The sequence below is a fragment of the Brachypodium distachyon genome, chromosome 1 (assembly GCF_000005505.3).
Source record: "Brachypodium distachyon strain Bd21 chromosome 1, Brachypodium_distachyon_v3.0, whole genome shotgun sequence".
NCBI classification, from domain to species: Eukaryota; Viridiplantae; Streptophyta; class Magnoliopsida; order Poales; family Poaceae; genus Brachypodium; species Brachypodium distachyon.
This window is the reverse complement of record NC_016131.3, coordinates 1,504,238-1,528,159: the sequence shown is the minus strand read 5'-3', so window position 1 is coordinate 1,528,159 and position 23,922 is coordinate 1,504,238. Positions and strand designations below refer to the sequence as shown.

Here is a 23,922-nt window from a genome sequence, read left to right as displayed (position 1 = left end):
GTTTCTTGAATGGGGCTCACAGCAAAAAGAAAGAGATTCAGGGGTGAAGTACAAAAGTTACAAAACCGTTGTGGCTTGGCTTCGCCCGGGTTCGAACCGGAGACCTTCAGTGTGTTAGACTGACGTGATAACCAACTACACCACGAAACCTTCCTGCTGGTTTTGACATTTAGACATTATATCATAAGATGAGAAGGAAGACGGTTGCCATGTCCTCCTATTTCGCGAGCGCGACCGGCAGGCAGCCTGCGTGTGTTTCGAGTTGCGACTCAATAGAGCTTCTGCAAATGCGCAGGCAAGCATTCAACGTAGATGTGCACTCCAGATTGCCAAAAAAGAAAGAAAAGACGAGAGAGTAAGGAAAAAAAAAAGGGTCCGCCTATCGCTCAGTCTGCTCAATAGACCGATCCTGTGCGTCCATTGTAATAATCGTACGGTCAAGAAGACGTCAACCGAGAAAAACACAATCTCAACGATGATCGTACAGTCGAGAAGACGTCGGTTGAGAAAAACACAATTTCAGACGATTGAGCCCAAGCAAAACCGAAAAGAAAAAAAAAGAAGGACCAAAACGCCACACGCCAGATGGGAAGCTTTTTTTTTTTCTTTCACCGGGAGTAAACTGTTTGCAGTTGTAATTAACTTTCTTGTCACTAACACAAAAGAACATCCATCGATCAGTATGTATATATAACTGTAGTTTCTTCGCTGGATTGCAGATCAAGTTATCAACAGCATATAGGAAAGTTTCCCCAGCATATATATAGGAAAGTCTTCACCGGCCGACTTTTTTTTGTTTGGGAAAACGAATCGAACCTGCCTTTCCAAAGCATGCGTACAACCTTTTTTTTTTTGGGATAAGAAGATTAATTAAGCTTCCGATTTCATTAAGCTAGGCCCATAGTTCGTACCGTGCAAGAGCTGTAATAGGATACGTACGTACGTGTCCATATATAAATTTGCAATCAACGTGCCTCGACCGGGTCTAGCGACTAGCGTACGTACGTAGAGACTAACTAATTTAGTTCATAAATACTCTCGGCGATATTACATACAAAGGATCAAGGGAGAAAGCTAAAGCTGCTATCTGCGCGCTAGCTTCGATCTCGGCCGTCGATCGAGCAACGGAAAATTAAGCGAGTTTAATTCCTGGCCTTCGGCTAATAACGACACTTAGGCTCCGTTCGGCAGCCCTCCGGCTCCGTGGAATCCTCAAATCCACGCTCCAAATCAGTGATTTGCACTCCGCAAATAAAAAATCGGATTTCGTCAGGCGTTCGGTAACCAACTCCGCGATCTGCACTCTTCCTTTCTTTCTTGGCCGCCTCCCGCGCCCACAAGCTGTACCGTGATACCCGCGGAGGAATACACGCCGCCATGGCTCCTGCCGTTCTTGAGCACGACTGCTGCTGCTACTGCTCGAGCTCGTACTGCTTCTTGTGGCTTCGTTCAGGAGATCGCCGGGGCGGACGCGGCGGCGGAGGGCCCGGCGGCGAGGCAGAGGCCGATTGAGGGAGATTGGGGGAGGTCGGGGAAGACGAGAACAGAGACGAACCGTTTTTTTCACTTATGGCTTCTTCGGATCTGGAAATTTCTCGCTCCGGCAAATTGCACTGTGACTCGCTCCACTCCGGGATTTCAAATCCGTGGATTTTTTGCGTTCGGCTCAGCTCCACCGGATCCAAACGCGGAGTTTGGAGCCGGAGTGTTGCCGAACGGGCCTTTAGGCTATGGCTTTGCGGCTCGGCCTCTCCAAGGTCCGTTCTTCTTGATCCCGTTGCATTTTAATTTTTTTGAAGTGATGTCGAAAATAGTTGCCATCTCCAAGGTCCGTTCTTCTTGATCCCGTTGCATTTTTTTTTTTTTGAAGTGATGTCGAAAATAGTTGCCACTTGGTAGATTTATGGGAGAGATTTCAGACCTTTGTGCTTTTTTTTTTGGACAATTTAATTTTGTGTGTTGGTTTTGCATCAAGAGACGGTGCGTGCATAATGAGAGAGATTTAAGACCTTCGTGCTTTCTTTATTAAGACGGTTCAAGTTTTTGTGTTGGTTTGCATCCAGAGACGGCATATACGTAGGGTGATTTTCTTATGCCTTTTCTTTTACTACGTGTCAGACAAAACAAAAACATGTAAATTGAGAGATGCTGCAACTTAGGAGCATTGACAGAGGCTCTAGGGTTAATTATACATTGATAGACACAACTATAAAATCACATCCCTCGGAGAAACCAGACATGAGAATTTATCATCATCCAGCCCGAGCAATAAACAAAGAAACATGACCGCCGTTAGCTTGCAATTAATGCTCCAGAAGTAAAGTTACTTCCAAAAGCACGGTGAAAACAATATAAAATCTAGTACGTACTCCGTAGTCCGATGAAAAGAATGTTTCTGGGCACGTTCAATATTTTTCTTGTGGAGAGGCTCGAGAGAAAGAGCGCATTTTTTTTTATTTTTCTCCTTCCACATCAGTAATCATACACATGTCGCATACGTCAAGCGTTGTCGGTTTACTGACGCGTGTCTTCAATTGGCCGCTTTCACCGTATAATAAACACAAGGGCCTAAATAAAATAAAAATGAATAAAATCTCGTGGTTTACGGGCCAGCTTGGATGTCCGGTAAAGGCCCAAACCCGGTACATGGGCCCTTGCCGGGAGAATTACTCCCTACACCAGCCCACGTACGGGGGCGAGACGCCGACGACCCAGTCGCTGCCGGCGTCGGCCAGATCCGCCTCCCCGCGATGCTCTTCCAGCCCCGACGGCGCCTTGGGCGAGCGAGAGGGAGGGAGGGAGGGAGGAGGTGCAGCAGTCGTGCAGGGTCTATTGCTCGCAGTCGCAGGGTAATTTTTCTCCCCCGGTGTTGTTCTAGTTTTAGTCGCCGCGCTCATGTCGATGGTTTGATCTTATCGATCCGGTGATGTTGTCGATTTGGTCCAGTGGATCTTGGATTAGTCGGCGGTGTGGTTGTTGGAGGATCGAGTTGAGGCAATTTTTGGTCCAACCTGTGACATGAGTTCACTGACAGCTATAGCTCCACTCTGGTTTTTCGAGTTCGAATCTTGTCAATTAGGAGGCTGCTTGTTTGTGGTACATACATATGTATATTTTCTGGCATGTTATTGGAGGTTGGTTCTTGACTTTGCAGCAACTGCAAGGCAGTGTGCGTTTTCAGATGGAAGATTTGATCTATTAATTGATGCCACTTTCCAGATTACCAATTTTGGACCCATGCCATTTTCTTCCTTTCTCACTTGTTGTGATAGAAACCATATTTTTCTCTACTTAATTTGCCACTTAATCTTTGTGTATCACAGGCTGCAAGGCATCTCGTGAGGCATCGATCGGGGAGTGCGATTTGCAATGAGGTCGTGGCAGCGGCTTCAGTTCCATTTTTCAGGGCACCTGCTGCAAATACAACCAGCGGCGCAGGTATATTAATTTGGCTGCCTCTATCTCTCTCTGTGCGTCCATAAACTAGTACCCTATAACTGCAAATACAACCAGCGGCGCAGGTATGATCGAAATCAGGATATAAATATATAGAAGACATTTTACTATATTCTGGACGTGCATTGTTTGTTGGGACTGTTGCAATGGAGGAACTAATAATTACTGAATTGGTGCATTCTTAATGGATGGATGCAGGTAGCATGCTTATAAATCTACAAGAGGGGTACCGTGCAAGGTTTGCTGGTCAGAGTGTACGGCGGTGTCTGCACTCCGATGCTACAGCTGCTTCTCTTCACGGGGAGTTTGATAGCAATTTTGCAGAAAGAGTTATACACAACTTTGAAAGGCAGCCTTCGTTGCATTCCAACCCTTCGGCTCTCTCTGATTACGTGAAAGCCGTTGTTCGACTTGAACAGCAAACAGGTGAGCATTGCATGTGTTAAATCAACATCTCCCATGCATGCAAATGCCAAATTAAGGCCACTTGTTCTTTGCTCTAGTGCATATATATACGACAAGTTCACTAATATAAAATATAACATCGATCGATCGTCGCTTAATTTGCTGTGTACACAATTATCTCTAGTCACTAATTCTATACTTATGTCCTTTACTGCTTTGCATGATCTATTGCGTGTGTAGTGGTACTATACATATCACAACCCTTTTCTTCTACATGCATGGATGATCGATCACATGGGTTCTCTTGTGTTTTCCTCTGTACGCAGTATTTGCTACTCCAGCAAGCCGGGTTGGTTACCGTCAGCTGACAAAAGATGGTGGTGCTAGTGTTATTCTTGGTACAGCCAGTGAACCGCTCCACACAGTTAAGGTGGAGAGAGGCAGATTCAGAAAGCAGCTCTGGCTCACCTTTCGAGCCTTGGCACCTACCTGCCTTCTAATCTATGGCTTATATTGGATAGCTGATGTGCGGGACAGGGAAGAAATTCGCAGCTTCGACGTTTCAGAGAAGGAGGTGAGGAAGGGTTCGAAGTCGACGAGCACAAGGTTCAGTGATGTCAAGGGTGTTGACGAAGCCAAGTCCGAGCTGGAGGACATGGTGCAGTACCTACGAGACCCCAAGCGTTTCACGCGCCTTGGCGGCAGGCTCCCGAGGGGTGTCCTGCTGGTCGGCCCCCCAGGCACGGGGAAGACGATGCTGGTGAGGGCCGTGGCCGGGGAAGTCGGCGTCCCTTTCTTCTCGTGCAGCGGCAGCGACTTTGATGAGATGTATTTCGGTCTCGGGGCAAAGAGGGTGAGGAACCTGTTCGCGGCGGTGAAGAAGCGGTCTCCCTGCATACTGTTCATAGATGAGATCGACGCCATTGCTGGGAGCAGGAAACAGGAGGACCCAGCGTGGCTCAGGCACACCCTGAACCAGCTGCTTGTGGAGCTAGATGGGTTCACCAAGGATGATGGGGTCATCGTGATTGCAGCAACTAACTTCGCCGAGTCGCTAGATAAAGCCCTTGTTAGGCCTGGGCGGTTTGATCGTCGTATCGATATCACTAACCCAGATGTCGAAGGGCGACGACAGATCCTCGAGGCTTATATGTCAAAGGTATGATTGTGCGTCGCTGCGTGCACACATACAAGTATATATAATTTGCTGGCCTTCTCGTGGTACCTATAATAATAGTCTTGGATCGATGCAGATTTTGACTTTTTTTTCCTGCATGATTTTTAATTGTTTTCATTTATAAGCAGGTCTTGAAAGCCAAGGGTTTTAGACCTAACAACCATTGCAAAGGGGACGCCGGGGTTCTCAGGTGCAGAGCTCGCGAACCTGGTGAATGACGCCGCTCTTAAGGCCGCCAAGGATGGGGCGAAAATGGTCGAGATGCGTCACGTGGAATACGCTAAGGACAGGATCATGATGGGCAGCGAGCGCAGATCGTTGGTGGTACCAGACGAGCGCAGGAGGATGACTGCATACCATGAGGCAGGACATGCCCTCGTCGCCATCTACACGGACGGCGCCGACCCTATCCACAAGGTCACCATTGTTCCCAGGGGCTCGGCTCTTGGCATGGTGGCACAGCTGCCGTCATGTGAGAGGGAGTATGGAGCATCAAGGAAGATGATGCTGGCGCAACTAGATATTATGATGGGAGGGCGGGTAGCCCAGGAGCTCATATTCGGAGAAAGTGGTGCCATGACCAGTGCTTCTGATGACCTTAGCAAGGCGACTCAGCTGGCGACAGACATGGTCACCAAGTATGGCATGAGCGAGCGGGTTGGCCTCGCTTCCTACGACAATGTCGATGGCAATGGTGGTGCTGAGAAGACGGCAACGGACATGAGCGTGCAGAAGAAAGCCCTGGTTGACGAGGAGGTGAAGGAATTGTTGGACAAAGCTTACAATAACGCCAAGATGATCTTGACGGCCCACAGTAAGGAGGTTCATGTGCTAGCCAACGCCCTCCTCAAGCATGAAACTCTCACTGGTGACCAGATCAAGAAACTTGTCTCGGGAGGTGGATGGTTTTTTTAACAATAGTAATCTTAACTGCGGCCGTAGAGGCTAGCTTATACTGCAGGAAGAAGTCTTTTTTGTTTTCTGATGCTGCTTAAATTGCATGCGCACAAAAATGTAATTAAGAGAGATATTTATGGTTAATTTGCATCTTAATTTCTGGCTCTCCTTTTTCTAAGTGCGTCGAGAGTGCTATGTGTTTTGTGGATGGGTAAACATTCCAGGTTTCTGATCCAGAGAAATTAAAGACTATTTCTACTACAATTAATCGATCAGGGTATTGTCAATGGCCACAAGGTTACATGAATACATACAATTTCACAAGGCTACTTTACATTTTCTATCTGCTGCAAATTATGCCTATATATATTTTTTGACAATCACCTGCTATTGCCAACTAAATGTCGACCGGGTGATCTAATATTTAGATTTGTAAGATGAAGAATACATTATTACTCTCTTCGTTTTAAAATATATAAGAAAGTCAAACTTTTCAGTATATGTCTTAAAATCTGACCAAATGATAGTAAAAATCTACTTGCATTTGTAACCACTACCGGAAAAACTCTCTTTGCCGGAGGCCGAGGCCTTTGCCGATGGCATTTTTCGGGCCTCCAGCAAAGAAGGCTTTGCCGGCGGCAAAATTAAAAAGCCTCCGGCAAAGAAGTTGACCACGTGGACTTCCCGCTGCGGCTAACGGCGCCGTGAACACGAGGCCTCTTTGCCGAAGGCCAGGCAAAAAAAAGCCTCCGGCAAAGAGTGTCTATCTCGTACTTTTTGTCTCCATTTCTCTCTTGTTTCAAATGAAGATGTATACCACTACTTTTTGAGTTGAAAATTTTACTGTACTTTCATTTGACATTGACGACGAGTAATGTGAATTAAAATCATAACTTTTTATGTAAAAATAATTATTTATCATTTTATAGAGCCGTTTAATAGGGAAAAGTGAAACAATACCAAAAATTTGTCAAAAATTCACAAAATTTGGCATGGTACCAATTTATAGGTATATAACACTGGGATAAAAGTTACAAGTCAATACACAAAATGAATATGGTACATACTTCAACAAATGAACGATCTCACATCCAAATTTGAATCCCGAACAAAGCTTTGCATTAATTTGACCCATTTTTGAGTTGAGAAATTTAGTGTGGTTCCATTTTTCATTAATTATTACTACTATGAATTAAAATCACCACATTTTATGTAAAAAAAATTACTTATCATTTTCTATAACCGTGTAATAGGAAAAAAATAAAATAATACTAAAACTTTGTCAAAAAAGAACCATTTTTGGCATGGTGTCATTTTGTGGGTATATTAACTTGTCATAAAAAGTACAGGTTCATACACAAAATTAAAATGGTACATGCTTCACAAATTGCAACATCTTCGTATAAGTTTCTGAACTTAGCAACCAAACGTCCAATTTGAGTCCCGAACCAAGTTTTGCAATAAGATTTCCCCTTTTTAAGTTGATTATTTTACTATGGTTTAATTTACTGATAATGATAAGTAATGTGAATTAATACCACCAACTTTTATGTAAAAGTAATTATTTATCATTTTTAGAGCCGTTTTATAGAAAAACAATCAATAATACTAAAAATTTGTCAAAAATTAGCAATTTTTGTCATGGAGTCATATTATGGGTATATAATGTTGGGATAAAAAATTTAAAATCAATACACAAAATAAAAATGGTACATTCTTCACAAATTGCACGATCTCGAAAATGAACCTCCAAATTTGAGTCCCGAACCAAGTTTCACAACAATTTATCCATTTTTTGAGTTGAATTTTTTCCTGTGGTTTCACATAGCTTTAATTATGAGTAATGTGAATTAAAATCAACACCTTATATGTAAAAATAATTATTTATCATTTCCTAGAGCCGTTTAATAGGAAAAAAATTTGAAATAATACTAAAACTTTGTCAAAAAAAGTACAATTTTTGGCATGATGTTATTTTATGGGTATATAAACTTGGGGTAAAAATAACAAGTCAAATAATAAAAATAAAATGAGAAAAACCTTTGCTAAGTAAACACACGAAATAAAAAGAAAAATATGCCTTTGTCGGAGGCTAGGCCGCCGGCAAAGACTAAATAATCTTTGCCGGGGGCTAGCCGGAGGCAAAGGAAGTATGGCCACGTCACGCATCTGGGTGACGATGCCACGGATCGATGACTTGGCAAGATCCGAGCCGCACATCATTTTCATCTCTCCTTTCTTATTTCTCTAGACATATCCTCTCTCTCCTCTCTATCTTCTCCTCGTCCTGCAATCTCTGTCTACTATCCCTCTTCTCCCCATCCTCCACCGGCAACCTGTCCTGCACCCCAGCCCTCACGCCGGCGACCTCGGTTCTTCCTCCAGGTGCAGGCTCTCTCCCTCTCTCCGTTTTCTTCTCTCGCCCCCTCTCCTCTCTCCGTTCTTCCTCCATGTGCAGGCACGTGCAGCGGGGAGGCAACAGGTGCAGCAGCGGCAGCGCATCTGGCACAGGACGCGGGCGAGAGGAGGGGGGCAGAGGATTGGGGCATCTGGCGAGAGGAGGATTGGGGCAGAGGATTGGAGCGCGGCAGGCGTCGGCAGGCGGCGCACGAGGCTGCAGCGGCGAGCGGTGGGGCGAGCTTCTCTCTCTCTCTCCTGCGAGCTTCGGGCTACGGGCGGCGTGCGTGGGGGGCAGCGGCGAGCAGCACAGCGATGAACAAGGCCGGCATCGACGTGCGAGCGGCGGGGAATTTTGGACCCTGGTGATGTTTTTATTATTATTTTTGATTTTCTTTGCCGGAGACGGGCCTCCGGCAAAGCCCCCCTGCTACGTGGCCTTCCGTCTACCTCCGTGCGGATTGTTTGTTACTTTTCTTTGCCGGAGGCTCTTTTTTTTTGCCTTCTGCAAAGCCTTTGCCGAAGGTGACGAGAAAAAGCCTCCGGCAAAGAGGCCTTTGCTGGCTAGACTCCATGCCGACGCCCTTTGCCGGCGGCTCCGAGGAAAAACCGCTAGCAAAGACCTTTGCCGGGGGCATTAGTGCCTTTGCCGGAGGTTACAGGCCGCCGGCAAAGTCTGTTTTCCCGTAGTGAACTCTAAATTATAGTTTTATTAAATCATGATATATATCCGTATTACAAGAACTTATTCAAGATTAGTTTTACTAAAATCTGAACAAATCAGTACATTTATCTATATAAGTTTAGCCGGGTACATTTTAACACAAAAAAGGTAATACATCTTATAATTAGAAATAGAGGCAGTGCTGAACAAATATCACTGCAAAATCACAAATTGGGTTATGGAGCAAAATGTAATTGCGCTATAAAGAGAAGTGTCTACCTTCCTCGTTTTTTCTTTCTTACGGTACAATTTTTCGAGAATAAAAAAAGGCAATGCTGCTCGGCCGGCGCCGACGTTCCCATCCCTTCCGACTCGGAGCGGCGGAGCTCGCGTGGAGAGAAGCGGCGGAGCCCTAGTACGGGTCGGGGGAGCCGCCGCGCCGGAGAGACCACCGGCCAGACCTCCGCCCGGATCCGGGAGCCGGTCGGTGTTGGGTTGGAGATGCAGCTCGCTCGGCCAGCTCCTCCGCTGAACGCGGGCGACCTGAGGAGTTCCCATCGCAGGCGAATCTGAACTCCGGGCAATTATAAAGCTCTATACTACTAGTTGTATATGATCTGAAACCGATGCTCCACCGAGTTTTAGAATCCGGGCCGGTTTGAGTTGGGAAATGTTTTGGATTCAGCGATCTGGGTGTTAGAACATGGAGTATCTCCCCGGCTTGAACGGAATCCAGTCGGAACCGAAGCTGTAGTCGAGTTGGAGTAGAGATGAACATGTGATCGATGCAGTTAAATTTCCTGCTTCTAGTACCTATCATATACTATCGATTAACAAATACGGGACAGAGGTGTTTGTCAGCCGATTTCTTTCGTCTACAAAAGAGGCGAAAGCAATTCCGAGCGGTTCTTGTCCATGGCCTGGTTCCTCGCCTTCTCCAAGGTCTCTCTCCTTTCGTCCCTTTCCGTGTCTTGTTTTTCCCCAGCCTGATTTTGCGTCGTTCCTCTGTGTTTCTTCCTTCTGTACTACAGTACATACTTGATGCTTTACCGATGCTGAGTGTGTTTGCGTTTAACAGGCTGCAGGCAGCGTGCTTGGGGAATTGCACGAGAGATACCTGCCAAGTTTTGTTGGCCAGAGGGTCCGGGCCCTGCACTCTCAGCTTCCTAGAGAGTTCAACAGCAGTGATCCAGAAAGAGTCTTAGTAGAAAACTTCGAAAGGCAGATCTCCACGCCTTCAGCTCTCTCCGAGTATGTAAAAGCACTCGTCTGTGTTGAACTGCGAAACCAAGCGGAGAAGGGCCAGGCATGGAAGCTGCTCTGGTCTACCTTCGGGACCGTTGCAACCACTGTAGTTGTAGTCCTTGCTACCTTGGTTGTGGTTGCCTTGGTGACAGAAGATTATGGCGAATCCGATGATTTGAAACAAGTCGAGGCTTCGGACTTGGGCACGAGGTTCAGTGATGTGATGGGGGTTGACGAAGCCAAAGCGGAGCTCGAGGACGTAGTTGAGTACCTACGAGATTCCCAGGTGAGTGAGTGAGATTGCTGCCATGCATCAACCTGCATATATGCAGGTGTTCCAATTCAGCAACCCTTTTGATTCTTTGTTGTTAACCCTGGTTTTCATCCACATGGATGGTTTTGCAGCGTTTCACACGCCTTGGTGCCAAGCTTCCAAAGGGTGTTCTGCTTGTGGGCCCACCTGGCACAGGGAAGACCATGTTGGCAAGGGCTGTGGCTGGGGAAGTTGGCGTGCCGTTCTTCGCGTGCAGCGGCAGCGACTTCGAGGAGGTGTATACGGGAGTTGGGGCTAAAAGAGTGAGGGAGCTATTCAGTGCAGCAAAGAAGGTGTCTCCCTGCATAATATTTATCGATGAAATCGACGCCATTGGCGGGCGCAGGAAGGCAGAGGACTCAACGTGGGAGAGGCATACCCTGAACAAGCTGCTCTCTGAGATGGATGGATTCAAGCAGAACGATGGGATCATCGTGATTGGGGCGACCAACATCCCCGAGTCGCTAGATAAAGCCCTCCTCAGGCCTGGCCGTCTTGACCGTCAAATTCATGTCCCTATGCCAGATCTCGAGGGCCGACGGCAGATCCTCGAGGCTTGTTTGTCAAAGGTGCATATATACTCCCTCCGTCCCAAAATATACGTATGGTGTCTCTTTCTACTGGGCTTCGGACTTTATTTAACTCACATTTTTCTCTGTGATTTGTTCCCCATGAAGGTGTTGCAAGCCAATGGCGTGAATGCGATGACAATTGCAAGGGGGACGCCTGGGTTCTCGGGTGCAGACCTTGCAAACCTGGTGAACGACGCTGCTCTCAAGGCTGCCAAGGACGGGGCGGAAGCCGTTGCGATGCACCACATCGATTACGCCAAGGACAGGATCACCATGGGCAGCGAGCGCAAGTCGGCGACAATACCTTATAAATGCAGTAAGAACACCGCGTACCACGAGGGAGGTCATGCCCTTGTCGCTATCCACACAGATGGTGCTGACCCCATCGAAAAGGCTACCATTGTTCCCAGGGGAAATGCTCTTGGCATGGTGACACAGTTGCCAGAGGAAGGAGAGGAGTACCAAGTCTCGAGGAAGAAGATGCTGGCGACATTGGATGTCCTCATGGGAGGGCTGGTGGCCGAGGAGCTTATACTTGGGGAGAGCGAGGTAACCTCGGGTGCCTCTTCTGATCTAAGCAAGGCAACACAGCTGGCAAAAGAGATGGTCAGCAAGTATGGCATGAGCGGGCGGATCGGCCCTGTTTCCTACGACTATGACAACCGTGGGAAGGCGGCAGCCATGAGCGAGTGGACGCAAGCCCTGGTTGACGAGGAGGTGAAAGAATTATTGGACAAGGCTTACAAGAACGCGAAGAAGATCCTCACCGAACACAATAAGGAGCTCCATGCGTTAGCCAAGGCCCTCCTGGAGCATAAAACTCTCACTGCAGACCAGATCATGAAACTAGTGTCATCGGTAGGCCAGGTAGATGGTTCTGACAATAGTGAGTAGAATCAAGAAACACCTCAGCAGCAGAGTCAGGAAACACCTTAGCAGCAGAATCTGGAAACACCTTCAACCTGACATTTGAAAGGCTTGCAAAAAGGAAGAGTTTCTTTTTTCCTTTTTCTGATACGGTCTGGATCTTTTTGGCTTTTGTTCAAGTCTGAACTACGAAGATAGGGCTATATGTTTTGCATTTTTTTTTTACCAAAACATGTGTTTTGCATCTTGTGTTTTGTGGAAGTCAGTAAAAAGTCTAGCTTTGGACATCAGACATGTACCAGGCCCAAGATTTGTACTAGAATTGAATATGGTTTCTGTGATTATACAAATGCAATTTGACAACATACATCAAGATGGATACGGGAGAAACATGAGCTGAATAATGTGCTAATATATGATTCTTTATTCTGTACGAAATAATCAAGCTAGAACAGTGATGAATGGTGTGCTATTCAATCATGTGCCGGAGACTAGATTTATTCTTTTTTGCGGGGCCAAAATTTGGCAATTTCACGTCTGATATAGCATTGCAGTCCGTACATCCATGAGATGCAGCTCAGGCTCAGTCTCAGGCTCACCTGTTGAATACGTACAAATTTCACAAGGCTACTTTACCTTTTTTTATTAGCTGCAAATTAAGCCTACATTTCTGTCAATGACCTGCTCTCGCCGACTAATGTTGATCGCATGATCTAATCTATGGAGGAATTGTTGATCGTTTACTTAATTGACGAAGCGAAATAGCGGTCTCGAAACTAGGGCTGCAAATTTTTGACCTTAAGGTACCCACTGACCCTACTTAGTTTAAACAAATGAATTAGTTTTTATAAAATTTGTCATTTTAAAAATTTAGTTTATTTGGTTGAACTAAGGAGAGTCAAAGGGTACCTTGAGGGTCAAAAATTTGCAGCTCTACTCGAAACACTAAAGAAAATTAACAACATTAGCACAATATTACACGGATTTACACAAAACATAATCATAACTAGTTAGATAAAATAGAGAGTGGTTTCATTCGATACGTCTCTTGCCGCAAGAGCGGTTTGTGGCGAAATGAAGGAAAACTTATCTAGATTTAGACCACCCGAAAATGTTCGACACACTGTAACAATGTGAATCGGACGTTTACATATACATAACATTTAGAGAATATATAGTCAAATTTTCTAACATTGGCACGACAAAATTCGATGCTTCACGCCACTGTGATTCTGCTTTGACCAAATACTATTTATATTAGCAAATACATAAGATTTTAGAGCATATAGAGTCACATTTTTCTAACATCGGTACCAGCAAAAGAAAAATTAGATTTGTAAGCTAAAGAGTAACTAATACTACTCCTATTACTCTCTCTGTTACTAAATATAATATATTTTAACTTTGTTCTAAGTCAAAAATTTAAATATATTTTCTTAACGTTTGATCAAAATATAGAAAAATCTACCAACATTTATAATTCTAAATTAGTTTTATTAAAGCTGTCATGATATATGTCTTCGTAGTATATCTATACCAATATATTAAATTGGAGTTGGTGGTGATTGTACGGGAACCGCGGTAAGTCACTTCACCGAAATTACGAATCTGTCACCGCTGTGCCCACGCGCTTTTTAATCCCGGCTCTCGCGGTTCTCAAGCGCAGAAAAAACACATACCGCCCAAAAAAGAAAAAACAACAGAGCCCTCCTCGCTTCTCCTCTCCTACGAATCTCACCCCCACCCGATCCGGATCTCGCCGCCGCCCTTTGGATCTCGCCAGCGCCCGCCGCGGCTCTTGGGTACAGCGGCAGCGATTTTGACGATAAGTATGTGGGAGTTGGGGCTAAAAGAGTGAGGGAGCTATTCAGTGCAGCAAAGAAGCTTTCGCCCTGCATAATATTCATCGATGAAATCGACGCCATTGGTGGGCGCAGAAACGAGCACGACTTGACGTGGACTAGGCAGACCCTGAACATGCTGCTCTCTGAGATGGATGGCTTCATGCAGAACAACGGGGTGATGGTGATTGGGGCGACCAACATCCCCGAGTCGCTAGATAAAGCCCTCGTCAGGCCTGGTCGTCTTGACCGTCAGATTCATGTCCCCATGCCAGATCTCGAGGGCCGACGGCAGATCCTCGAGGCTCATTTGTCAAAGGTGCATATATACTCCCTCCATCCCAAAATATACATGTGGCGTCTCTTTTCTGTGGGATTTGAACTTTATTTATCTCACCTTTTTCTCTGGGATTCCGTTCCATGAAGGTGTTGAAAGCCGATGGCGTGGATGTGATGGCAATTGCGAAGGGGACGCCTGGGTTCTCGGGTGCAGACTTGCAAACCTGGTGAACGATGCCGCTCTCAAGGCTGCCAAGGACGGGGCGGAAGCCGTTGTGATGCACCACATCGATTATGCCAAGGACAGGATCACCATGGGCAGCGAGCGCAAGTCGGCGATGGTACCTGATAAATGCAGGAAGAAAACCGCGTACCACGAGGGAGGGCACGCCCTTGTCGCCATCCACACAGATGGCGCTGGCCCATTCGAAAAGGCCACCATTGTTCCCAGGGGAAATGTTCGTGGCATGGTGACACAGCTGCTGGAGGAAGAAGATGATTACCAGTTCTCAAGGAAGAAGATGCTGGCGCAATTGGATGTCCTCATGGGAGGGCGGGTTGCCGAGGAGCTTATACTTGGGGAGAGCGAGGTGACCTCCGGCGCCTCTTCTGATCTAAGCAAGGCGACGCAGCTGGCGAAAGAGATGGTCACCAGGTATGGCATGAGCAGCTGGATTGGCCCTGTTTCCTACGACTACGACGACCGCGGGAAGGTGGTGATGAGCGAGCGGACGTCAGCCCTGGTTGACGAGGGGGTGAAAGAATTATTGGACAATGCTTACAAGAACGCCAAGACGATCCTCACTGAGCACAATAAGGAGCTCCATGCGCTAGCCAACGCCCTCCTGAAGCATGAAACTCTCACTGGAGACCAGATCATGGAACTAGTGTCACCGGTAGGCCCTGTAGTTGGTTCTGACAATAGTCAGCAGAATCCGGCAACACCTCAGCAGCAGAGTCAGGAAACACCTTCACCATGACATTTGAAAGGCTTGCAGAAAGGAAGTTATTTTTTCCCTTTTTCTGATACTTCCGTTGCATGGATATGCACGGTCTGGACCTTTCTGGCTTTTGATTAAGCCTGATCTATGAAGTACTATATGTTTTGCATCTTTTCTTTTTACCAAACATGTGTTTTGCATCTTTTGTTTTGTGGAATTCTGTAAAAACTCTAGCTTTTGGTATCAGACATGTACCAGGCACTAGAATTTGTAGCCTAGATTTAGACGGGAGAAACGTGAGATGCATAGTGTGCTATGATTCTTTTTTTAGGGAAATATATGACTCTTTATTCTGTAGGAAACAATCAAACTAGAACAGTGATGAATAATGTGCTACCAATCATGTGGCCGGAGACTAGATTTGTTCTTTTTCGCAGGGCCACGTATGATTATACTCCCTCCGTTCCTAAATACTTGTCATTGTTTTAGTGCAAACTAGTTTACATCTTATAAGTACATTCCTGAGATGCAGCTCAGGCTCGGTTTTTTTTATTAACATATCTCAGGCTCAACTATTGAACATTGGCATAACCATCCGTTCGTCCTACTCTGCTCTTATCCTCCTCGCCGTCGCTGCGGCACAAATGTTAAAGAGGATGCACGGTGTGGATTTCTCTGACTTTTGTTTCTTAAGTCTGTGAAGAGAGTGCGATGTGTTTTGCATGATATATGAACCAACAAATGAAGTTTCATAGTCCTAGCTACATACATTTTCCTAGGTGCAAGAAACCTATACCAAAATATCATTAGCCTTCTTGCATATAAATGTATCATTTGTGTGTGACTATACCTGCTAATCTCAGCCTATCCAAAAAAAATTCTCAACTAGTTCAGCTTGGTGAGAGTGCAATGCATTATCCCTTTCGCAAAGAGTTCTCTCTGCAACAGGAACTTGTTCTGAATGTTAACACCGCCGACCACAGCTGCTAGAGTTCTAGGCACCTTTGCATCTTCAGCAGCAACAAACACATTTGATTCGCTGTTTCATGGTTTCATCAGAGATGAACTTGTGACCTTCAGCACATAGCTGCAAAACAATGTGAGGCTGGAGTTGGACATCGTTGATCACAATTTTATGATGCATGGATACAGCTTTTGCTCCGTCTATTGTAACCATATCCCACATTTACAGTAATCCTCTCATTCCCGCCTATACCAATCGGAACTGTGGCGTATTTTACTTGCAAATAGAGTTGCGCTATCTGCCATACACCGGTTGCAACCTCACCTGCGAAGAACGGCCAAACTGTTCCGCTGACCCTTCTAAAGTTTGTACTACCAAGATTATGGATAACTTTTTGACTACCAGTAGTCTCTGCAGGAGCATGAACCTTGATTGAAATGATGGAAGTGAGTTAGGTCTCTGACAATTATTTCCCTGTTCTCCCCTTCCGATAGCAACTTCAGTGTTTCATGGCTTTCCCAGGATATCCTCTGGTTCTTCATAACTGTTACAGGAGCAGAAGATGGGAAAGTGGACAGCCCAAGAGCCACCCCCAATAGTTCACCATGTCTGCCGAGTGAGTTCTTGCCAACCTTTCTGCTTTGGAATCCTAATTCCCAAATGTCCGTTCCACCACGCTCGGTCTTCTGTTTCACCCTGATTAACAACTCTTCCAGTCTGGTGTGAACTGCAGTATTCTGCAAGCAGGAGTTATCTCCATCAGCAAAACAATGGATAGATCCACCAAACTCGGCCCAACTAATCCCAGTTTCCTTACTCATGCCTCGCTCTCTCATTAGACCTCTTGTCCTCATAGCCAATGAGATTTTGCCTGCATCCATATACAGGTTGTACAGCACCACATATGACCTCGCAGCGAAGGGCTCGAGTTCCATTAATTTCTCTCCAGTTTTTATACCTCTCTCTTTATCCCCATGGATTCTGCAGGCACGCAATAGTGCATGCCAAAGAATAGGGTCATTTTCTGACCCAGACCTCAGTATGAAATCTTCAGCCTCAGCAATCTTCCCAACACGACAAAGGAGGTCGACTACGGAAGCTTTGTGTTTTGAATTCGGGGCACAGCCATGTTCTGATTTCATGCTATCATAATGCCTGCATTACAGAAGAAGAATCTGTGAATTATGAACAATATTTTAGAGGTGGGATAGAAGTGCCAGAAATGGAGAGTTCCCTACTTCTAATGTTCCTGTACAGCACATTCTTGAACATACTTAAGTTCTGAACAAATATAAGCTTGAAGGCTAAATCATGATTTTGTTCAGAAAATAGTATGTCAAACTCGAACCCTCCACCTTTTGCATCCGGGCTTGGGACCGGCATTGGCGGTGTTACTTCAAGTTTGATGATCTTACAACCTTACCAGTCCCTGGAAATTGGTAATTCAGAATCTGAATGCAAGCCCCAATGTACAATTTGATGCTAATTTGATTTGCTATCTGGAGGGTAAGTATGATATCCCAATATAGGTAACCCTTAGCTCTGGCTAAGTTGAAGTGTATTGCACTCTGCAATTCCCAGACTTCCTTCAGTCGTCTATGTAGACATTGCACTCTGCAATTCCCAGACTACCATATCTCCCTGGCTACATTTACTGTAAATTACAAAGGTCCTTCATAGGTTGCTAGTAGTATATTATATTATACAGGAGGACCCCTACAGTAACAGTTAGCACAGGAGGAAGACAACATACTTTCTGAGAAACAAGAAAACAGGCAGGGAAGTCATTATTTTGAAAGACTATGTACCTGAAACCTTCATCTGCCAACCCCAGCTGGCTGCAAGCAATGAGAACAGCAAGAAAAGCGATATCATTTATCCCGACACGACAATCCTTCATCTTCTGGAGGAGCAATAGAGCCTCGTTTTCATGGCCATGGACAGCATAGCTCAAAACCATAGTAGACCATGACAAAGTATCCAGACATGTAATCTGCTCGAATGTCTTCTTTGAAGCCTTAAGATCACCCATGCTCCTATACATAGCAATCTGAGAATTTCCGCACACAGTGAACTGATCAAGTCCAGATTTGACCGTATAACAGTGTATCTGCTTACAGGTCACTGGTATACTCAGAGCAGCACATGCATTCATCACATTCGATAAGGTGAACTGGTCTGGCTCGTTTCCAACATTAAGAAGCTCTATAAACAAGTCTAGTGACTTCTCAAAATTCTCATTGTCCGCAAATGCTGTAATCATGGATGTCCATGTGAAGACATCTTGTTTGGGCGTCATATGGAAGCATCGCAGACTGTCATTTACTGACCGTGCTTTTGAATACAAGTTGATCAGCACATTTGCTATGAACTCATCCTCTTGAAACCCATTGAATATGACATGGGCATGTATCTGCCTCCCACAGTGCAGTGCATTGGTCAAATTGCAAACTTCAAGTACACTCTTGAACGTAAACCTAGAAGGTTTTATCCTCATCCGAAGCAAGTTTGAGAAAAGCCTGATTGCTTCGATTCTAATCTCAGGGCATGGGTCATTACCTAACCGAGCAAACCCCGCTATCATGGCGCTGTAAACCACCACATTTTGATTCGGGATGCAATCAAATACCTTGATTGCCTCCTCTAATCCACCATTCTTGGCATACATGTCCACCATCGCACTACCCACAAACATATCCAAATCCAAACCGACCTTAACCACACAACCATGCAGCATCCTTCGAACATCCTCGGAACCCTCGAGCTCCGAGCAAGCCTTCAGGATCCCACCCAAAGCAAAGCTATCCAGCTTCACCCCGGACCTGTGCATCCAAACGAGCACGTGCACCGCCACCTCCGGCCACCCCATCCGCACATACGCCGACAACAGCAGGTTCCACGATGCCTCGTCCCGCTCCTCGGCCCGATCAAACACCAGCCTGACCTCGTCGATCATCCCGCACTTGGCGTACATGTCGATGACCGAGTTGGTCAGGAACGCGGTCTCCGCGAGCCCGCTCGCCACCACCATCCCGTGCGCCGCCCGCCCGTGCCTCCCATCCCCCGCCCCGCCGCACGCGGCCAGGACCGCCGCGTAGGTGAACCTGTCCACGGCTACACCATCCCGCCGCGCGTCACGGAATGCAGCGAGCGCCAGGCGCGTCGTGGCTCCGCCCCCGGTGCTGCCGCCGCCGCCGGAGGAGGAGGAGTAGCCCGCGATGAGCGTGTTCCAGGTGACGGCGTCCCGGCGCGGCATTCCGTCGAACAGGAGGCGGGCGTGCCGCATGTCGCCGCAGCGGCAGTAGACGGCGAGGAGGTTGTTGCGCAGGAAGAGGCCGGGCCTGTAGCCGGCGCGGAGCATGTGGGAGTGGGTCAGCTTGCCCAGCGGCAGGGACCGGGCCCTTGACGCCGCCCGGAGGAGGGCCGCGTACGCCGCCGGCTCCAGGGGAGGGCGGCGACGGTTTAGAGCCCGTGGAGCCTCCGCCGGCGAGCTGCGACGATCGGTGGGAGGCGGGGAAATTCGGGCCGGAGTTGGGGGAGATTTCCGGAGGAGCGGATTGGGTTTGGGTCTCCGTCTCCGGTGCAGGAGCATCGATTGAACGGGGCTTTGGGAGGTTTTAAGCGTTTGAGCATTTCGCCTTGGAGACCAGACCACTCAAGACGAAGCGGTTAGTTTTCGCCTGAAGAAAAGAAGGACGTGTAAATGAAATTTTAGAAAAGAAAAATGAGAGACGGACAGACATGTAGGACCCGGGTCCAGTAGTCTTCAACTGGGCAAATCGACGCAGTCGGAGTAGCCGCGAACGTGTTGAACTTGAACCGTCTTTGTTTGAATTTTCTACAAAATCGCGATAAATTTTCCTCTAATCAAATGCCCATAAAATTTCCTTAAAGCAGCTTCGAACAACGAACAACGAGCATCGGTTCTCAAGGAGTATTTTTGTATTCGGGCTGTACTACGGTTAGCAAGAGAACATGTGGCGTGCCACACGGCCACACCGGCTGGAACATCCAATGACAGCTGATAAATTTAACCCATATTAGAAAGGCAATCCTACTCAAAGAGTAGAACAAACACCCATGAACGCGTATTGTACAAAATGTATAATGGTGAGCATGCCGCAACACAGTAAAACAAGATGGAAAATTTATTGCCAGTCACAAAACCATCGATTGAAGACGGAGCGTATGAAGCTCTTTGCAGTGCGCAGCAGCCATGGGGGGTCATCAGAGACCGCAGTAGGGAATGGGTTTTTCGCATAACTGTTAAGACAAATCACGGGTAGGGCATGCTAATTTCAAGGTGATACTACTATGACCACAAGTGGCGATATCAGGACATGAAACAGCTGGTTCAACAACACTCCAAAAACTCCACCAAGATGGACTGCTGATCCAGCCAGCCGAATGACATTTACTTGTCTCCTCCCTAATGCAAGAAAAAAGAGAGGTTGTCAGTATAATAGAGGCAATGTTTGGAAATCATTTTTGAGAAAACACAGAAAGGCAATGTTTTGTCTCGATGCATTGATAGTGCACACCTTATGTTCGATATTTCACAGGTATTTTCATAGACATTGAATTCAAGAGATAACCATCAGAAGTCATACAGACACAAGATCATGGGAAGTGTTAAAGAGGATCTTGAAATGCAGTAGCTAGGCATTATCCATTTATATATCCAGGTAATGCCATGGGATCATCTAGGTTTAATTTAATATTTATCTACTGGCACATTAGCAAATGTGTCTATTGAAATGCAAGTAGTGATGCAGCCATAGCTACAGCCTGGAACATGTATGGAATGCATACAAATTACTCCCAAGCATACTACATTCAAACTTTATGATAAAATCAGTGTTGGCATGTACCCAAGTCCCAATAATTAAAAAAATGACCAACAGTGGGATTCATAATGCCTAAATATACACTAAACAAGTTGCTTATAGAGTGGAATTATCCTTCCTGACAGGTTGTCAACATATCATACCTACTATAGTTGTAAAAATGGAACATACAATGGCTGCTATGTGATTTAGAGTTTAGTTGCAGCCATTTTAATCCATATATGAGAGATTGAATTCAAGAGGTAACCATCAGAAGTCATACAGACATCACACAAGATCATGGGAAGTGTTAAAGAGGATCTTGAAATGCAGTAGCTAGGCATTATCCATTCACATATCCGGGTAATGCCATGTGATCATCTAGGTTTAATTTAATATTTATCTACTGGCATATTAGCAAATGTGTCTATTGAAATGCAAGCGGTGATGCAGCTATAGCTACAGCCTGGAACATGTATGGATGCATACAAATTACTCCCAAGCATACTACATTCAAACTTTATGATAAAATCAGTGTCGGCATGTACCCAAGTCCTAATAATTAAAAAATGACCAACAGTGGCAGGCTTAGAAGAACAAATTCATAATGCCAAAATATACACTAAACAAGTTGCTTATAGATTGGAATATCTATCCTTCCTGACAGGTTGTCTAACATATCATACCTACTATAGTTGTAAAATGGAACATACATTGGCTGCTATGTGATTTAGAGTTTAGTCGCAGCCATCTTAATCAATAATATGAGAGATTGAACGTAGTGGGCAGACTATCCTGAGCATAAACTGAGTTTCACAAGTGACCCTTGGATATACTACCAGGATAAAGACATTAAGTTCAAGTAAAATGAAAACCATATAGTGCAAATTGGTATCAGAATGTAATTGATATAGTGATGATAAAGTTAAACCAATCGGTAAAAATGACTACAATCAAGGGGGATGAAAATGCACTTACTTCAGAATGAGCAGAAGGAACAGATGGAACTTTGGGTGACCACTTCGGAGGAGAACCATTGAATATGTACGAGCATTCAGTGTACGCAGCTCCTATTCCCACACCAGCTCCAAGTGCAACTGACGCCCAGCGGGTTGTTGGGCTACCTGTATACAACAAGAAGGTTAAACATGCATGTGATGGAAAATCTGACGGCAGTTAGTACTACATAGTGTGTAAATTTACTTTATTTGAAGCTTTTTTTTGGCATATGCCAATTCAGAATGATCAAGAACTAAATAAGGTAATAAATTTGAGAACATTCAAGGAAAATGTGTAACTAGTTGCTAGTTGATAGTTCATACACGGGCTCATGATTATGGATGGTGCCATGGAAATAGAAATAGCTAAACAACTTCATATGCAAAGGCTGTATACAGTAAAGAAATTGTAACTGTCTAAGGAACTCCTGGATATCAAATTTTCTTTTCAGTACAAGTAAAGGGACTCTGCATATTTTAACAGAAAAAAACATAGCATAACAGCCATACAGATTAGCTGATAATGATTATCAGATACCTATAAGTTCTAGGTTGAGATTGGCAGTTTTACACAGGAGTCAGGATATGGCACCTACATGCTACAATTGGTTTGAACCATCAACAAAGAAAACTGGAGAGATGAAAAAGTTCAATGATGATCAGATTTAGGCTTTAGCTCAATCACCCAAACGGAAACATATCATGTGCATCATACACGCTTGGCTATTTAAAAAATAAGCTTATAACAGTAATGATCTAGGACAAAATGTGACTGAGCACTAAACGAGACATGCAGTAATTTGCAAAGCAGCCTAGTATTTATATCTCCTGAATACCATAACTATTACTTAGTCTATTCTTTCTCCAAATTACCAGCCACGAGAAATGAATACGAAGACTTAATTGGTTAAAGAACCCCAAATGCACTCGTTCTTATAGCGATTACCACACAAGAAAGCTCTAATTACACCAACAAAAATCACATGAAGTAATCACAAAAGTTCAGCTGCCTGCCTACCACACCAATCAATCAAAGACATCAGAGAGCCTAGCTCTCAATTCAAGCAAGACACTGGCCACCATACCACATACACGAAAGCAAATTAAACATGGCAGGATTTCATCTTGCACAAGTCGAATCCGCACAGACATCGCCACGAATTGACTACAGAAAATCAAATCACGTCGGGTTCGGCACGAGAATCGCAGACGGGATAATTAAATCTACAACATCGGAAGGAGATAATGCGCATTGGTTTCCCAACGGTATTTTAGCCTAGCTAGTCAGTCCCGCGATAGACGAATCGAACCGGAATGGCGTCGACGACACTAACCCTAGATCAAACAGATACACGAACCCCCAAACACGGGAACAACATCAAGCATGCATCAGATCTCGCGGTGCGAAAGCAAATTGGAGGGAGGGGGAGCGTACGGAAGAGGATGAGGCCCCCGAAGACGCCGGCGAGGGAGGCGTAGGCGACGCGGCGGATGGAGAGGTCGAGGCAGGCGTCCCACTTGGCGTCCAGGTCGTACCGCGGCGGGATCCCCGACTTGGGAGGCGGCGGCGGGGTGGACGGCTTCGGCGCCGGCGGGGGCGGGACGGGCGCGGGCGCGGGCGCGGCGGCGGCGTTCTCGGGCGACTCCGCCATGGTGGAAGGGGAGGGTTTCGTCGCGCGACAGGAGGAAGGAGAGGTGGGGACGCGAGGAAATGGGGGAGGAGAAGAGGAGGTTGCGTTGCTTCTGCGTTTGGGTTCGGTCGGGTCGTTCCTTTGCTCCGGACCTTGGAGAGCACGAAATTTTTGCACTGATTTTTCAGGGAAAGGAAAAATCCTTAAATCGTTTTTTCGGAAGCCTTTTTCTTTCGAAGATGAAAAGTCCTTGAATCCGTATACGAATTAATGAGTGTGTTTGAGACATTCTCTTTTCTTTGCACACAGTTTAGGCATGTAATCCTGGCAGTTTTTTTTTTGCCATGGAACTTTGAGTTTTTTGTGGTATTATTATGCCTGTCATTATATTTTTGTTTTCAACGGGTTTGCTCGTTTCTCTCTTGAGAAGGATTTTTTGCTATTTCTAA

At 45.7% G+C, this 23,922-nt stretch overlaps 2 protein-coding genes, 1 non-coding gene and 2 pseudogenes across 4 annotated transcripts; 2 read left to right on the top strand and 3 right to left on the bottom strand.

Annotated features, from left to right (window-relative positions):
- Positions 1–76: 76 nt before the first annotated feature.
- Positions 77–150, bottom strand: TRNAV-AAC. Its single transcript has one exon. It is a non-coding gene; the product is annotated as a tRNA-Val (tRNA).
- Positions 151–2,656: 2,506 nt separating this feature from the next.
- On the top strand, positions 2,657–12,062 carry LOC100821894 (annotated as a pseudogene).
- Positions 12,063–13,104: 1,042 nt separating this feature from the next.
- On the top strand, positions 13,105–15,329 carry LOC100841170 (annotated as a pseudogene).
- Positions 15,330–15,758: 429 nt separating this feature from the next.
- Positions 15,759–19,709, bottom strand: LOC100840864 (pentatricopeptide repeat-containing protein At3g13880). Of its 2 annotated transcripts, none has more exons than XM_003559124.4 (2): positions 17,827–19,709; positions 15,759–17,173 (listed from the first exon to the last, which is right to left on the bottom strand). In XM_003559124.4, the coding sequence occupies exons 1-2, from the start codon at positions 19,608–19,610 to the stop codon at positions 16,417–16,419; spliced, it is 2,541 nt and encodes an 846-aa protein (XP_003559172.3). In that variant the 5' UTR covers positions 19,611–19,709; the 3' UTR covers positions 15,759–16,416. The 2 variants fall into 2 exon arrangements, 1 of the variants encoding a protein (XP_003559172.3); XR_002961734.1 differs by lacking the exon at positions 17,827–19,709 and adding an exon at positions 17,257–17,405 and having other exon boundaries at positions 17,034–17,173.
- A 324-nt stretch (positions 19,710–20,033) lies between these two features.
- On the bottom strand, positions 20,034–23,598 carry LOC100840704. Its single transcript, XM_003562606.4, has 3 exons — positions 23,278–23,598; positions 21,823–21,968; positions 20,034–20,447 (listed from the first exon to the last, which is right to left on the bottom strand). The coding sequence occupies exons 1-3, from the start codon at positions 23,492–23,494 to the stop codon at positions 20,433–20,435; spliced, it is 378 nt and encodes a 125-aa protein (XP_003562654.1). The 5' UTR covers positions 23,495–23,598; the 3' UTR covers positions 20,034–20,432.
- Between the last annotated feature and the right edge of the window lie 324 nt (positions 23,599–23,922).